The sequence below is a fragment of the Dermacentor albipictus genome, chromosome 1, assembly GCF_038994185.2.
Source record: "Dermacentor albipictus isolate Rhodes 1998 colony chromosome 1, USDA_Dalb.pri_finalv2, whole genome shotgun sequence".
In the NCBI taxonomy this organism is placed as follows: domain Eukaryota; kingdom Metazoa; phylum Arthropoda; class Arachnida; order Ixodida; family Ixodidae; genus Dermacentor; species Dermacentor albipictus.
This window is the reverse complement of record NC_091821.1, coordinates 169228042-169245407: the sequence shown is the minus strand read 5'-3', so window position 1 is coordinate 169245407 and position 17366 is coordinate 169228042. Positions and strand designations below refer to the sequence as shown.

Genomic DNA, 17366 nt, shown 5'->3' with positions numbered 1-17366 from the left:
ACATACAATGTGACAAGAGACTAGTATATAAGATAAATAAACCCTACATGCCTAAACCAAGCACTTGGTGGTTGACAAACAGTGCTACACACCATAATCTTGAAATGAATGCAGAAATGTTCAATGACGAATCTATAGGTCAAGATGCACTACAAGGTGTCATGGAAGAGCAATGACTACTTCAGTCTTGGGGCAATGCTGAATTCCACTAGTTGAGAGGTAGAGGCAAATGTTAGAATTGTGTATTTGTGAATGCAGGCAAGTAAATCTCCCCAAAAACTGATAGCCTCCAAAATTAACAATAGTGGACTGAAGACAAAGTATCATCACTTTTTAAAGTAAGCTCAATAAAAACACTACACATCCTAGTCCCAATTTGTGATGCTGTTACCCAGGTACCTGCACAGCAGGTCATTTGCCATGAAATATTTTGGCTTGTTCATAAAATAGCAGATTCAGTCATGTTTTATAACGCAACCACAACTATATGTAAAGATTACTGTAAAGACCCCCTATCCCATTATTTTTGCAGAATTGTGAAAACAGCAATCTGCATAGCAAGTGGTTTGGCAAATGCTGGATGTTCTGAATGGTTTACTATTTTTTTTTTCAAAACACTTGGTTTCTACTTCCTACAGAGGCATTACTGACGGTTATAAGAGGAATTTTTTCTGGGATAACAGCTTAAGATACTTTGCTATTGCTCACAGATCTTGTTCCTACTGCGTAGCGTGTTCCTAAAACCTATGAGGCAGACAATGAAAACCTCTCAGAAAACATCGAACTGCTCCACTGGAGAATCAAGCACTGACTCAAGACATTTTAATGAGCACAGGTAAACAAAAAAATTTTACTTCGAGGCTCTACCAATGAGGGGCAAATGAATTAATGTGGAACATGTTCCAACAGTTGAAGGACCCCACATCCTTACAGTACAGAGAACACCACCACTGGCATTGACAGGCACATGTCACATTGCATGAAAATCATCACTACAGGTTCTAGCAAACCAACCAACAATCAACCACAAACTGGATCATCTAAGTACTGAATTTCAGTTGTTCCAAATGAAAGAGTCAATTTGGTTTAGCTTCAACAATTTTGGTCACACTAAGATTTTATATTCCTTAGAGTCTTGTTAAATCATCCTGTGTTTGCAACCAGTTTTTCTTTTGAGCACCTTAATATCAAGACGACAAGCATCACTGGCACTACACATTAAAAGAAACAATTTTTCTGGTGTAGCAGCTTAAAACGTCTTAGTATTGCTAGTAGATTTTGTTCAGATCGCTTTTTGGTGTTGATAGAAATAAGGAGAATCAGGGGAACCAAGTGGCTAAATGTTTTTGCTATAATTATCCTTAAAAGCTAAAAGACATTGTCTGTTGGCTTTCTTTTTTGTGTGTGTATGTCCATACAGTATACTGAGTGGACAGTGAAAATCTCTCATATACGTATCATTTGTACAGTCTAAGTCACTTCTTTTAAAATTCTCTTGTGACACAGGAGCAAACTCCTGAACAAAACTGTGAGGTTTCAATTTACAAATAATTGTTATTAAACTGTGAAATCCAACATTTCACGTAAACTTGGCGATGAGGGACAGGGCACACAAATTTGCAAATACAGCATGTGCCTGGAATGACAATATAGCATTCAACTCTGGTGCTGAAGGGTTTTACGAAGAGCCCTGCCATTGTGTAGGTATTTGGTGGCCTCTGTGAAGAGTGAAAGAAGGTAAATAAGAAGTGACACATGTGGCAGTTATGGTATCAGGTATACACTTAGAAGGGATGAGCAAAATTCACTGCAGCACTATATGACAGTGCAGCATCTTGTTTGTCAAGGGTAGGCAAAAAGTGAATGACAGCAAAGTCAGCTTATTTGTTTGACAACTGTGGATTTGGTAACACTCGTCATACTCTAACAAGCAACTCACAAAATAACATATTACAGTCGAATCTCGTTAATTAGAACATGCTTAATTCGAACTTCCGGTTTATTCGAACTGACGCTGTGGTCCCGTCAAAGTTATGTGTATCACAATGGGCGAAAACGCCCAGTAATTTGAATGCGCAAGCATTTGCGACGGTTAATTCAAACATACTGCACTCCAACAATGCACTCAGCAGTGCACCAAATCGCACGGTGGCGCCTCCGACCAGCATTCCTCTGACTGCATAATAGAAGTAAAGCCTAGGACAGACACCTCAATGAAGCGTGCAAAGAAAAAAAAGAAAGAAAGAAAAACCATGGCAAAAATTTGCATGCAGGCACACATAACCAATTACTTCTGTTAATAATGGGTTAGTGACTTCTGTTAGTGTTGCAGCACCGCCATGTACCTCATAGAGTCAATGTACAAGAACGTCTAAAATTTTAGACGTAAAAACCTTCACCGTCCGACTTTCCAGACTTTTTGCCATGACCGCAGGTCTGAAACGGTATTAATTGAAGCCACCACCACCGCCATTTTGATTAAAGTGCCGCCTCAAGCCAGTGCTCTTGCACGCATATCCGCTGGCAGCCGTAGCCACAATGCGGCGACGCTGGCTTAGTTACTTCGACGTTTGCAACTAAGCTTCTTGCTGTTCGATGCCGTGTTTTTCATTGAAACGAATTCGCTGCTGTTGGCAATGGCACCGACTCCGCCTTTGTAATCGTCGCCAATGGCTTCGGAGTGCGGAAAGCACGGCGCGTTGCATAATGCTGTTTCCCGAAAGTCAATTTCACCCAAATACAACAGTCATACGCGGTGAAGCACACCAAAATTTCCATGGGGCAATTGTCACGGGACATGGTATTTTATTACACACGCATGCACCCGCTGTCTACCACAGTACGAGCATCAATAAACCTAATAACCTACTTTAATTTGTAAGTAAGTGTGAATAAATCTTGTGGAAATTCCCACTCATGGGTTAGCTCAGTGTACATGTGCCATTGAAGGTAAGTTCTCCATTGAATTAGCTTCCTTTAATTTGAACTTCTTTTATTTCTAACAAATTTATCGAGATTCGACTGTACTGCCCAATCTTGCATACAATGTGCATGTTGGAGCAGCTAAGTTATTATACTGACTGATTCACCTGCATTGTACGCATGTTTTGTCTCAGTTTAACAAAAACATGCACAGTGCACTTAAGGACTAACAAGCCCACCAGCCTCCAATGCCACCTGTCAATGTGCAAGTCCATGCACTGGAGGACCAGATCCAATTTTTGCCATAGCCACATGAGCCTCTCAAAGCAAGCTCAAACAACCTGAATGGTTTGTTGGAAAACAACCAACGTGTAATATTTCCCTGAAACAATATATTTAAAAAGCCAGCTCCTTGTAGTAAAAATACATTTTATACATTACATTTTTTTATACATATGAGAGATTACTGAAATGGCTAACAATCAGCAAAAGAGCAAAAAAAGAAACAGTAATTGTCGCTGATGACAAACAATTAGAATGCTACCCAGTGCTACAATGCTAACTCGTGCCAAGATGGTGACTAAATCTGGGCTATTTTTTCATTTTCAGTGAGGGTTATGCATTCAAATAAATCCTTCAATGTAGGTCTCATGCATTCTTACAGATATAGATCAAATTACAATTAAAAACTCTCAGAGGCCAACAAACTCAAGAAACAAACCAAATATTTTCCAGAAGTGACTGAATGAACGGTACAAGCCCAAATCCACTAATAATAAACATGACTAAACACTGCTGCAAATCTTGCAACCTGATATGAAGGGTACTGAAGCCTGGCCACCCTGGAATTTTACTTAAGCCTGGTACTGAAACATGTAATCTAAGATGGCACATAACTGCAGTACCAAGACAGCTGCAGTTTTCTGCACATGAATTAGTCAGATCTGACGAAGCTTCAAGCAAGCAGGCCACATTATTCACACATGTAGTGAGTGTGCTATGCATGTGCAGACATGCCAACCTTAGAATCAGAAAAACACTACAGTGGAATGCAAAATATACAAAAATTCATTCAAATATTGTAACAATTACTTGAATATTTACCTTCTTTGCACAATTCTACCATGCCTTTGATCCAAAAAATCCAAAAGGAACCCAAAAAATAATTTCAAAAAATAACTTGGTGCCGATTCTACCGTGCACATCAAGTAACGAAACATGTGTTTACATGTAACATGTTGAAACAACTTTATGGAACATAAAAAGGCACACAGACTTGCACACAGCTGAATCTTAGCGGCTAGTCGCTATCGAAGTCCGATGACACCTCCTTCTCGCTGTCTACCAACCAGAGATGTCATCCTCAGTTCCATCTAATGCATTAGAAATGCCACACGTACAGCAAACTGGAAAATGGCAACTCCAAACCAAGGCATAAAAAATAATGTCCGTTCAATGGCTAGCTAGTTTGCATTGAGCTTTCTATTTTAGAAAGATTCGGTTTCATTTTTTATTTTGAGTAGAATTAGCCTATGATTGTAACATGCATGCAAATTTGAAGGCACTGTTATTCAAAAACGATGCGCCTTAGAATCGTGAAAATACGGCAATATGTTTACTGTTTATCACAGGTTTGCAGACTTGGTTTTGTAGGGCTGCTGTGAATAGGCACTTCTCTCTATACAAATTGCAGCCACTATGATCTGTGCCTAAACAAGCAGAAATGTTTATGAAGTTTATTAATTCAGTATTCATGCAACGGCTGTCAACGATTTGGTCGCCAGTTGACACTGGTTCAATCAGTTGATGTTGCTGCCACACAGGTACACCTGTGTAATCAATGGGTCAAAAAAATTGGACCATAAAACTACTCAGCGACTTTATTTGTCTTCCTTCTGAAATTGTTTTTACGCTGAACTATACTATGTATCCCAGCTAACTTTAGCCAGAGTTTAAAAATATGCGAATGCCACGTAGCTGGACAGAACCAAGGAAATGTTGTTTGTCATCGCTTGGAGATACTGAAATTATTTTTTTTCATTCCACCTAATTAGATAATTAGTCTTAACTGAGTAATCAACTTCTTAAATATTATAATTATATTAACAGTCTCAATGAGAAAATTGTAGATCGACATGAAAAACTCCCAATATAGCTTTCTGTTGCTCAATGCGTGCTACATGAAAGTGTCTTTCTTAGCATGAAAGAAGCGCCCGTGAATACATGCAAAGTGCCTCAAGCGGCCAGTTGCACGGCAATTTTGCATACATTTGTAAGATTCCTTCACACTCAGAAAAACACTTTTATGTAGCATGTATTAAGCCACAGAAAGCTATATCGGGAGTTTTTCAAGTCCCTCTACAATTTTCTCATTGACATTTTTTGTCTAATTATAATATTTGAGGAACTGATTAATTATTTAGGACTAATTATGTCATTAGGCAGAACAAAAAAAAAATTATGTGAGCATCTCCAAGTGACAGCAAACAACATTACTTTGCTTCTGTCTAGCTACATGGCATTCGCATATTTTTAAACTCTGGCTAAAGTTAGCTGGCACACCCTGTATATGCAAATGAAAATTTTTAAAAATATTTGTGTCAATACGACCATTGTAAATGAGTGCTAAAGATCGGCCATTTTATGATAAAATTGTAAAAGTTGGTAGGTATAAGTGTGGCTTATGCACAAATCATGCGTATTTGGCCATTTGCTGAAGTACACAAGCACTGCACAGAATCTACTTTAGAAATGTGATGCCCTGCTAGTGTGTAGAAATATTAGTTACACATGGAAGCTGACTTAAGAATTATGCAAGTCACTTTAAGTCGCTTTCACACCTCAACATTCTGTTTCCAACTAGGTGCAATGCAAAGAAGTAGCCATAAGCTCATTGCGTGCTTGAAAGGGGCCCTAAAACACATTTCCTTGAAACCTGAGCAACATGCTGGAATGAATGCACTGCCTTGCAAGAAGTATATTCATGAAAAACATTTTGAAAAGGATATGATATGAATGGAGATATAAGGAGCACAACGTTTACTTTCCCCATTCCCTCCAAACTGATCACCCCTCAGGTGTGACGACATCAATAGCAATGACCAGCCCTGATTGCTCCTTCTTTCTGTGGTGCACGTATGTTTTGAGGTTGGCATTTGACAAAGTGTGGAATTTTGCTTTCGACTAATACAATTTCAGAAATCATTGCCCAATAGCTGCAGTCCAGAAGCCATCACACCTGCTGAAATGTAACCGCAAAAACTGCGTCCGGTGGGGAAAAGAAGCAAGAGCCTCAAGAGCTGCAGAAGAGCAAGAAATCTATTCTGTGGACTTGCAGGTTCCTTCATGCATGATGAAGTGGCATAATATTTGGCTAGCATGTTCAGGGAAGCATGGTCTATAGAGTGGGAAAATTTGCAGTTGGGAACTGTTGAAAGATCGGGAACTGTTGAAAAGTGTTTTAGTGTCCCTTTTAAACACTGAGTAGGGCATGTCAGGCCTACAGACAGCATATGCATGTAGCACAATGTATATGGCGAAATTTTTAATGCAAAAAATACTCCAGCATGGCTTGCATCAGTTCAAGGCTCCTACAAGCACTATGAAGCACTGGGATGGCTAACAAGATAATAGATATCTTTGTAACCACAAGATCTATTTCCACAGAATACACAACCATGCTTTAGTGGGTACCACTCTCATGAAATCAAAAAACTTGACAACCGAATACATTCAACTTATATGATTATAATCTACCATTTCCCTTAAATTGCATGTATTCCTGCATTGCAAGATGTTAGGATTGGTATGGGAACACAAGAAATTATTTTGCCTTGGCTTCATGAAAATCACAATGTAATAGAGTTTGTGGCTCTAGGTATGTCATTATTACATCATCACATCGCTGCAGTTCATCATGACAAGCTAATGCATAAACCTTTAATCACAAATAATGTGTTCTCTATATTTCACAGTAACCTGCACGGTAACTACTGCAACAGTCAAGCTATAGTATTCATTGCAACAGTGCAGTGTTCAACTAAGACCAAGCAGCATAGGCAATGAAAGCACACACACACAAATCATAAGCTAGCTTCACCTGGCTCTGTCGGTCATGAGGATGCCACACTGGGTGAGGGTATAGGCATTTGTACTGATCAGGGGAGAAGAGCAGAAACCGTTTGTAGCCCCTCAGCTGGGCAAAGAAGTTCTGTTGTTCATCATAATGCACAGGTGTAATGTTGCCTATGGAACAAGCACAAATTGTTGAGTGAGTACACTTTAAGTAATTTTTTTTTTAGGAAAAATAAATAGTGCTGTTCAACAGGTTGAGAAAAATATATTTCAAAACTGGCTAGTATTTTTAGTTCATGGTATTATAACATAATGCACCTGTTGCACTGGTTTTCATAAATGCTGCTGTTTCCAAACAATCAGAAGTACCACTTTTTACTTAAATACAGAGCATATGTATTTTGTTCACAAATTACATTCAATTCAGTCAGAAGCTTTCTTTAAAAGGAATGGCAATGCAAAGAATATTTTCATAATGCAAAAAGCAATACAACCAGCAACTTTCATCCTTTGCTAACACATATGAAGCATTTCCCAGTAGCATGCGGGTAAGATGTGAATGCTCGTCAAGTGACTAAATGGAAAAGTAACTCCATGCAGTACCTTGAGTAAAAAGCTAACACATTAATAACATGCATACATGTATAAGGCACAAGACAGAAAATATGTCACACTTTACTGAACTGCACATGACACACACCTCAGAATGATAGCAACAAAGCAGCATGACTTGGTTAAAATCTATTAACATTCTAAGAAGAGATTAATTCCATGTTGCTCATTCCTAGGGTTCCACAATTAAAGTCTGTTCCAACAAGAGCTCAAGAAAGAAAGAACCCACGTCTTCCCACTCTTTTTCTGCAGCACTACACAATGTCTTCACTAATTGTTCCAAAGTAAAATAATATTAATTGAAGTCACAATAGATGTGCAGCGAAATTCCAGTCCTATGAATACACCCGTAATCATGACCTAACACAATTTAATTCAGACAGCACTTGCACACCCAAATAAACATACAGCACGTAAAACGTATACAAGCATGCAATGTATACGTTTGGCTTTGGCAGGGTCATAACTAAGGGCATGCGAACATTCAAAATTTTGAATATAGATTGAATGGAATTCAGTATTTGATTTGTGTTTGATCCGAGTTTGATATTTAATATTGCTGAATATTCATTAAAGCCCTATATCTATATTAAAGGATAACCATGGGTATTGAGATCCGAGAGAAAACTACCTACATCAGTAAAGAAAGCATAAATACTCAGTGATTGTCTCTGTTAGGCAGTTTTCTGCTCAGAGGCTCTGGTTAAAGCTAGAGCATGTAGAGCAGCAACTTTTTTGGACTCTAGCACTTGTTTTAAGTGGGTGTCTTTGCCGGGCTACCCACAGATTTATCTTGAGTTAGCAGATTTTTTTGTTTGCATCATTAAATCACTAAATGGTGACAGTATTCTGGTATTACAGTTACCTAACTAGCCTTGCAAATATCAGCAGTATGTTTGTCTTATCGCTTCTCAAATCCACCAGTGTGCAGTTCCCTTGTTTTATTCTATCTTGAGTCATACAATTGCAGAAAGTGAGACAGCTTTCTCTTCATGCTATCTCACTTTCCGTTTCTGTTAGTAACTGTGCAGCTGCCTATAAGTGGCGAACAGCATCACAAGTATTGAAGGATTCATTTTAAATAACATTTCTAGACAATATTGCTTCCATGTGTCTTTTTGCTTATACAGCTTAGCGATCAATATTGCTTCCATTTGATTTCTTGCTATTAAATTTTAGAAAAGAAAAAATAATCAATATTCAATTCATTATGCGAAGTCATACTTTTGCTAAGATATTTATTTGATTAAAAAATTCTACTGTTCGCACACCTGCAGCTGAAATGTTTTTCTCATGGTACCTGAAGGTCACAAGTAACTAATGTCTGCTACTGAATAAAATAAACTTACCACAGAAAATTAAACAGAGCACAAGGAACAGCTTTACAAACAAATGTAGCTAATTTAGTAGAATGTTATTAATGTTACTTTAGTAACCAACAGTTATCAATGTTGTTGTTGTTGTTTTTTTACACTACCTTTCACCATTTGATGGACACTACAGATTGGACCACACTGTGTCTAAAGCATAACGAATATGTTTTCATAAAAAGTCAAATCTGAAAGCTGAGAAACATTATAATTAGAATAAAAAAAGTGGGACTATCTCACTATCCACCTAGGAAATGAGGCCCATTTTCATCGAGCAGGGTATCCTTGTTGCCTGCTTCTAGCTATCACTGCTGCCTGAAGAATGGTGCGCAGCAGCCTGTATGCAGCAGTGCACTATACAAGCAGTGTGTGCATGTTTTCATTGAGCTTGCTGAGCACCCTTTGTACCAGCATTGTCTGTCAGGGCTGCCTAGTACCACAAAAGCTTTTGGAAAACAGATGCCTTTAGAAAGCCTCAAAGGCTATGCAACTTTCATATATAGTATAGTGTTGTGTAAATGAGGTTAATAAATGGATCATTTATTATTGGTAGGAGTGGGTATGATAAATTAAGATGCCTAACATCACCAAAATCAGAAAAGTGCACACCTGTAATGAATACACTAATTTAAGTATTTTCAATAGACACATCTGGCGAAAAATCGGATTGGGCTTTTTCTGTGTGGTTATTCTAGTGAAAAAATAAACTCAGGAAAGTTGGCATTTATTGTTGTGGTGGCTTGAAAAATTAAGAAAATGATAACAAGAAATAGCACAAAGCATAGCAGTCTTATTGATGAACATGAAATTTTAAAATATATAAGTTCGAACGAGGTCCGGAGCCACACAAAAAAATTCAATTGAAGTTATATTTCACCGCTATGGCAGAGTGAAGTTTCCCTGAAAAGTGGGACTGATCCATCCAGCTGTCCACCAAAGGGTTAACTTGTAGTCTCAGACTGCATGTTGAGAAATATCGCAGAAGTCTGCATCGCAACATCTGACACACAGGAACTGCAGCAGACTGCTCATGATTATCTCTTAGTATAAAGACAATAGTACTCATACAGGAAAGATGCAAGCCTCAAGAGTGACCTTATGGCCATAATAAAAAATGTGTGGTTTTATTGTGGATAAGAACCACCACATAAGAAGACTACGTCAGTGATCAGGCACAAACTGATGGAAAATACGCATCAGAAGCAAAATATACCATTACAAAGATGCGACTTAAATTCTAACCTTTACAAAAGACGCCTTTGCACTGTGGGACACACAATCATGAATCTGTGGATCTATGACAAAGTGCACTGGTGTAAGTTCTATCAAAAGGAAAGACGAATGCCTTAGGGTAGGTTTTCGAGTTTTCTGAAGAACATCATTGAAAGTGGGACATAGTAACAAAGAAAAACAGAATTTGATGCTTCAACCTAATAAGTTGTCTTTTGCAACAGGTTTTATGACAGATACATGGATATTTTTTTAGACCATGTAGCTTTGTAATGCTTGATATACATTTAAGTTGGTCAAAAGTTGGAACTACTTCATTTAGACTGCTTTTAGAAAATAACATGAGACTTGGTGCATAATGTGCAATGTTCTCTAGATTGCATGAAGTGCAGGTAGAGAAGTCACCTAATTTTAAACTTTTCAGCAGTTTTACAAACTTGTCAACATCTATCAAATATGGGAAAACGTAGGGCAGGTTTTCACAATTCTTTTTCATTAAGAAGTGATGGGTGCTATGGTCTATTTTAATCTCCTGATATTCAAATGCAAAGCAAGCACCTAATAAAAAAAAAAGGACACACATCACACCTAAGTGTCTTTTACTGCAGGTTTTATTTTGTCTTGACATAACATGGGTGTGTAGTTGCTTGAGGCAACATAATCACACATTCACTTGTGCAATCCATTCTCATAAGGTGCAAATGGACCTCTGTAGAAAAACAGCTACGACATTAATGAAACATTTATCACATGAAAATTAGAATTAGCATGTAGATTAAGCAATGTCCACATTAGTTGCCGTCTTGATTGTTCAAAAGTAAATGACATCCAGGTAAATAAAAAAACATCACACACAAGATGCGCACTGAGCTACTATCCCATGGTAACTGTAGTTCTGAAACACTTGCTGAATTTCACTACTGTGTATAAGAGTTTCTTCACCTCTTGCTAAAGTATATGGTCATAGGAGAGTGTTACTTAACGCATAAAAAAAGAGAAAAGAAAAAAAGCATGCCACAGCCATGACTTGTGGTACTCGTACAAACGTGTTTTTTTTTTTTACAGAGAGAAAAAAAAGGAAAAAAAGGGGGAAAGAAGGAACGAGGAGCTGAACATGTAGTGCGCACTTCACTTTAACATAAGTACCGTCGTTTTACCAACACCTTGAATCACAACAATTGTTCAGAAGCATACAGCTTGTCCATGTGACATGCAAATACTAATATAATGAAGAAAATAAAGCAAGCCTCCTTCACTATTCACTTCTCTAATGCATCACATGACTTGGTGAAAGTAAGAGTGGGGTAAAATGTCAAGAAACACACATTATCATGCTTAAATTCAATGCAGTTCTGACCTTCAGTGGCAACAAGGAGGAGGTTTGATGTCAAGGGGCCCCAGCCATTTTGCTTCTGCTGTCGGTTGACCCATTCCCAGTTAAAGCTGAGAAAGTCCAACACTATGTTCCGCCCTACTGTTTCATTCAAGGACTGCTGCAAGTAGTACCTACAAGGGGTAGGCAAATTTAAACAAACAAATCACACACCTTTCCACTTGTGTGAAGATGGCACACGTGCAGCTCTGCATATGCACAGGTACTAGAAGCACACCATAAAGCTTTGAAATAGGATACATCATATCCACAGGTATGAATACTTGGCCTGTGATATAAAAATACATTTAATGTTACAAAAAGCCTAACTCAGCCATAACGAAGGAAATTGTTAGATACAACTGCAAATATGAGTATGCAGGGCCAGTAATTAGATGCATGTAATTCAAAATTTTAACAATGGATACATCATATTTGATGCTTGCATGCTAGGGTCACTGAGACTGTTACTATGCATAGCTTAGCAGCTTAGCAGGGTCAGTTTACAACAGCAACAAGGAGATGTATGACAATACATAATCACTATTAAAAAGAAAGAACAGTGAACACAAACACTGTAAAAAATTCATTACTTGAGTAAATTAAATATGCTAAGCACTAATTTGTAGGATTCACTTCAATGTAGGTCACACGTTTTGCCTTGTGTGCGAATTGAGGGGCAGGAAAATCAACATTGTAATAGCATTTGCTAAGTTTGAATTCAGAAATGGCAAAGATCCTTGATTATGTTACTAAGTGCAACCAGGAATCAGAAAGGAGCAAGCTGCTTTTACCAAAAGTCTGTGCATGAATTGAAAGCTGACGTCATTATAGATGCATGCTTAATTCATATAAACTGGCTCTGCAACACCCCATTCGTCCTTTTCATGCATTTCATCTTTTGAAACGTGTAATTCTCCATGGCATCATAAGACACACCAATCACTGAAAAGGAGTGCTGCCATTGGTAGGCTTGCTTGAAAAATTTGGATATTTCTCACGGCTAACTGAAAACTATATATATATATGTTTGTTAGTTAGTTTAATGGGGTGTAATGGCGCAAAAGCAGCTAAGGCTATGCTGCGCCATATATATATATATATATATATATATATATATATATATATATATATATATATATATATATATATATATATATAGGGCACTTCTGCATGACGGGTAGAATACCATAGGTGCTGCACACTTAAAACTTCTACAATGATGGCTGCAGATTAAAAGCAGAGGAAAAAGAAGAAACAGCTGCATTATTTAAAGATGAAATTTTATTGAATTCTGAAGTTTGACATGCCAAAACCATGATTTCATTATGAAGCACGCCGCAGTGGAGGATTCCGGATTATTTTGACCACCAGGGGATCCTTAACATACCCCCATTGCATGGCACACAGGCTTTTTTGCAGTCTGCCCGCATCGAAATGTGGCTGCCGCGGCTGGGATTTGGTCCCGCGACCTCATTTAAAGGTGTTGCACAGCTCCTTTAAGTACAAGGGAAGACCTAAAAGTAACGAGAATGTTTTTGCTGAGGTGCTAAGGTAGTTAATAGAGGTGTTTGCCACTACGAGCACATACTACACTGTTGTTTGCATTGGTTGGTCAAGCAGCGTCCTTCTGTAGTTTGAGCTGCTCAATGTAAAAATTATGGGATTTAACGTGTCAAAACCACTTTCTGATTATGAGGCATGCCGTAGTGGAGGACTCTGGAAATTTCGACCACCTGGGGATCTTTAACGTGCACCTTAATCGAAGTACACGGGTGTTTTCGCATTTCGCCCCCATCGAAATGCGGCCGCCGTGGCCGGGATTCGATCCCGCGACCTCGTGCTCAGCAGCCCAACACCATAGCCCCTGAGCAACCACGGCGGGTGATGCTTAATGTATTGATCTGTTTTGAGCCTCTGTAGCCATGTGCATTTGTTTCATAATGGCGAATGTTAAAGAACAATGTGTGTTCATAAAGGTCTGTTTTTTTTTTTCAGAAAAACAGCCCCATAAGCTACCAAAATGCTTCAACAGGCCTTCAAAGCAGCTTTGTGCCAGGCAAGGGTCTACAAACAGTTTTCTTGGTTCAAAAGTGGCTACATGTCACTTGAAGACCAACTATGATCTGGCATCCACTGACATGCGGAACTGTAGCAAACAATCAAAATGTTTGTGATGAAATAATGTTTGACTGATGTAGAACAGTTTATGAGTTGGAAGTAGTGACAGGAATACCTTGGAGTTTGATTTCAACGGATTCTGACAGAAGAACTTCACATGAAATGAGTATCTGTGAAATTTGTTCTTCTTGTGCTATCAACGAGCCAGCCGCTTGGATCTGTGCTGTGTAATGAATGATTATTTGAGAACTTATCAAAGATTTATGTCTGAAATCATCACAGGTGGCAAATCGTGGTGTTAAAGGTATGACCCAAAGACTATGCAACAATGGAGTCACTGAAAAAGTACATCATCTCCGAGACCAAAGAAGGCAAGACACATGAAATCAAATGTGAAAACAATGTTAATTGCATTCTTTGACATCAATGGGCTTGTTTATTTTGAATTTCCACCACAAGGTAAGACAGTGGCTAGCCTTTTTATGTTGAAGTACTGAAGCAATTAATTGTATGACTAGTTCACAGAAACATGGCCCAATTTGTGGAACTCTGGCAAGTGGCTTGTGCACCACAACACTCCTGCTTATGCAGCACTGAGCATCTGGGAGTTCCTGTTCAAACATAGGATGACAAAGGTACCTCATCTCTACTAAAGTTACAGGGTGTAAGATGCTACCGGTATCTGGCAAGCTGCAAATTATGTTTACAAGGTGTCGAGGAGGTAAAGGAGGAAATGGTGGAAGCACCTAACAACATCAGTGTGCAAGAGTTCCAGAATCGTTTTAAACAATGGAAACAGCCCAGTAAAAAAATAAAAAAAATAAAAACAAACAAACATTGAGACCAGTTGAATTTTTCAATAGGACCCAACTGGTTCCAGCTGGACACCACATCGGAGGCCCAAGTTTTAATTGGGCACCATGAGAAGTCGAGTTGGTTTCAGTTGGACATCACTGGAGATTTGTATGCCAAGTGGTCCCAAATGGAACCAATTGGAAGTTGATGAGTAATCTCGCTAAACAGAATAGTTGATAATAATAATAGCACAATTATAATGCTAGTTTTTAAGTAAAATATTTGTTATTTCGGTGTGATCAATGGAGAGAAGCATTTAGCTTCTGTCAAATTAAATATTTATCTCGAAATTTTACCAATTTCTCATGAACCACTGGCTCATGAAGATGGTCAACCAAATTTTGCTCGGGTATATAGCACCTGACATCAATCTCGTAGTGGTGAGTGTTGGGTATGTCAGTGAAGAGAACTGCCATAGTGTGTTCATGTATGAGTACGCTTTTCAAAAGGAGTGTCATATATATCTGTGTCACATCAAGGTTAGGGCCAATCTAGGCTTTCCTTTTTTTGCTTTTCTTCGGTTTTCATGTTAGTCTCAGGTTCAACTCAGAGACCAATTGGGTCCAATTGTGTTCAAAAAATCAATTGGTCCAATTGGACCTGCTGGATTTTTCCAATGGGTGTCCCAAAACACAATTGAAAATATCCAATTGGTTCTAAGTGGAAATTTCCAACTGGTTTGAGGAATTTTTTTTTTCTTTGACTGTGAGTAGTGGGACAAGTGCACTGCCTCTCATGGTGAGTACTTCGAAGGCGAAAAGTTTGGGAATGTTAAGAGCAATACAGAAATTAAAAATAAAAAGCAATCTTATTACTTTCGGGCCCCATCGTATTCCTGTCACAAATCTCCAAATCCAAGTAATTCTGTACGAAATAGCTACAACCTTATGCAAATAACTATGTGAAATAAGTATTCAAAACCCTAATCCCAAGTCAAAGATTACATATATACTTAGGATATGGCTCACTTGGTTCGACCAGCATTCCTCAATCGCTCCACAAACTGCCCAATTTTCATCTCCCGTCGACGAGTTGGGGGGGAAAAGTTTTTGAGCCGATGTTCCTTGACCTTGGCATCGTCGTAATACTTGAAGGTAACAGAATCTGATTCGTACACGGTGCAGCCGCCACTTCCCATGTGCTTAGAGAGGTAGTCCAAATCCCACTTAAGTGCTGATGTGACCAAGTTGGTGTCAGTCAGGACTACAGGCATCTAATAGGTAGCAATAATTTTCAGCATTAGGAGGAGATCACAGACCTAGAACGGTAAAAAAGAAGTACAACATTGTATCCTAAACAACGCTAAAGCATCAGCCTGATAAAGCAAGACATCGCGGCATTATTGCGCAGGAAGCGATTCAAAAGTTGCAAGGTACAATGCATAAAACATTGTGCTAAAGGAACATACACACATCTCGTCGGCACTGTCAGCAGAAGGCACATAGCGTGCACGCGTGAGAAGACGCATAACGACTGGCTGCAGATGTGCTGAGGCCATGGCAAAACTAACGATAAAAAGTCTAACAAGGCGCTGGTGTATTCATGGCCGAGTCGTGAGACGAAACGTTTCACGTGCGGCTGCCGCAGTCTAACACCTTGTGTTAGGATCACTTAAGAAGAGTGAAAGCGTCTGAGAACTTGACAAACGCAGGTGCAGACTACATGCTCATCATCATGCGCCTGAAATTCCAAGTCTGCGTAGACAAGAGTCAACTTCGCTCGCGTGCGCTTGGTGCAAGTCGCATGTATTCCAAAACGTGCATGAAAACAAAAACAAAAAAGGAGAAAAAGATGCATCATAACATAACGGCATTATAGTGAGAGAAAAATTGACTATACAAAGCTCGAAGTGAATCCAGGGGCAAACACCGGTGCAATAAACAAACTGGTAATATGTGCCAGACATAACGTTCGAAAGCTATGAAACAACCGTCTGTGCATATTGCATATTAAGTACATAACATACACGACACCGATTTCAATAACCATTTATTATTTGTTAATAAAACAAACCTAACGAGCGACAATGCTGCGCTAAGTGGAACACATAACGACTACTTCAAGGCGACATAAAACGCTTCTGAAAGGGTGCAAAAGCCGTAGTTGTGTTTAAATCACCAATATATTAAAGATTTGGAACTCACCATGTTTGCGATTAACCTGTCCGCTTCAGGGTCAGAGCAGCTCAAGCGCGGAACGATTTCTAAAGGGATTCCATAGTCATTAAATTCCATTTCGGGATCACTCCGATCACTCCGTGACTCTGAGAGCTGCGCCATCTTAGTTGCAAGCTATCATGGTTGCTAGACAACTGTAGTGATTTTTCGCCGTGGAGCGCACTTGCCGCTATCTTGTACACGTTCGAAAAGCCGACTTTTCGATTTCGCCTCGCGTGATTGTCCAGGCGGCGCCGATATCGCGGCCTAGGCCAATCTAGTCCAATCGCGTGAGGCGAAATCGAACGTCGGCTTTTCGAACGCGTACAAGATAGCCAACGTTTTTAGATATTGAAAATAGCGGCCTATTGCATGCGTACGCTCTTATAATAGCGCTTTATTTCAACTGCAAATTTATATTGACACCTTTTTGCGGCGTATACATATTTTACGCATGGGTTATCCAACATTATCTTTTCAATTTTGCTGTCGTTGTCAAGTGCGTCGTCTGCCAGCGAGAGTTCGTTGCGCGGACGCTGGCGGACACCCAGTTTTTCATGCAGAAAGTCTGTGCAGTAACACTTTTTTTGCTTTGGTGCGCCCGCGACTCTTGTCGGCCGGTTCCAATTGTAGTTTTAGCCAGGTGAACTACTA

General features: G+C 39.1%; 1 protein-coding gene across 2 annotated transcripts in view; it reads right to left on the bottom strand.

Moving 5' to 3' along the window:
* Positions 1-16915, bottom strand: part of LOC135905728 (hypoxia-inducible factor 1-alpha inhibitor-like) — a 47457-nt gene extending 30542 nt beyond the window's left edge. Inside the window, exons 1-4 of one of the 2 annotated variants that reach the window (XM_065436708.1) lie at positions 16701-16915; positions 15525-15769; positions 11566-11714; positions 7022-7167 (exon numbers count right to left, since the gene is read on the bottom strand). In XM_065436708.1, coding sequence (XP_065292780.1) covers positions 7022-7167; positions 11566-11714; positions 15525-15769; positions 16701-16835 — 675 coding nt within the window. In that variant the 5' untranslated portion in view covers positions 16836-16915. Of the gene's footprint in view, positions 1-7021; positions 7168-11565; positions 11715-15524; positions 15815-16700 lie in introns of both variants that reach the window. The other variant, XM_065436709.1, reaches the window with a different exon arrangement.
* Between the last annotated feature and the right edge of the window lie 451 nt (positions 16916-17366).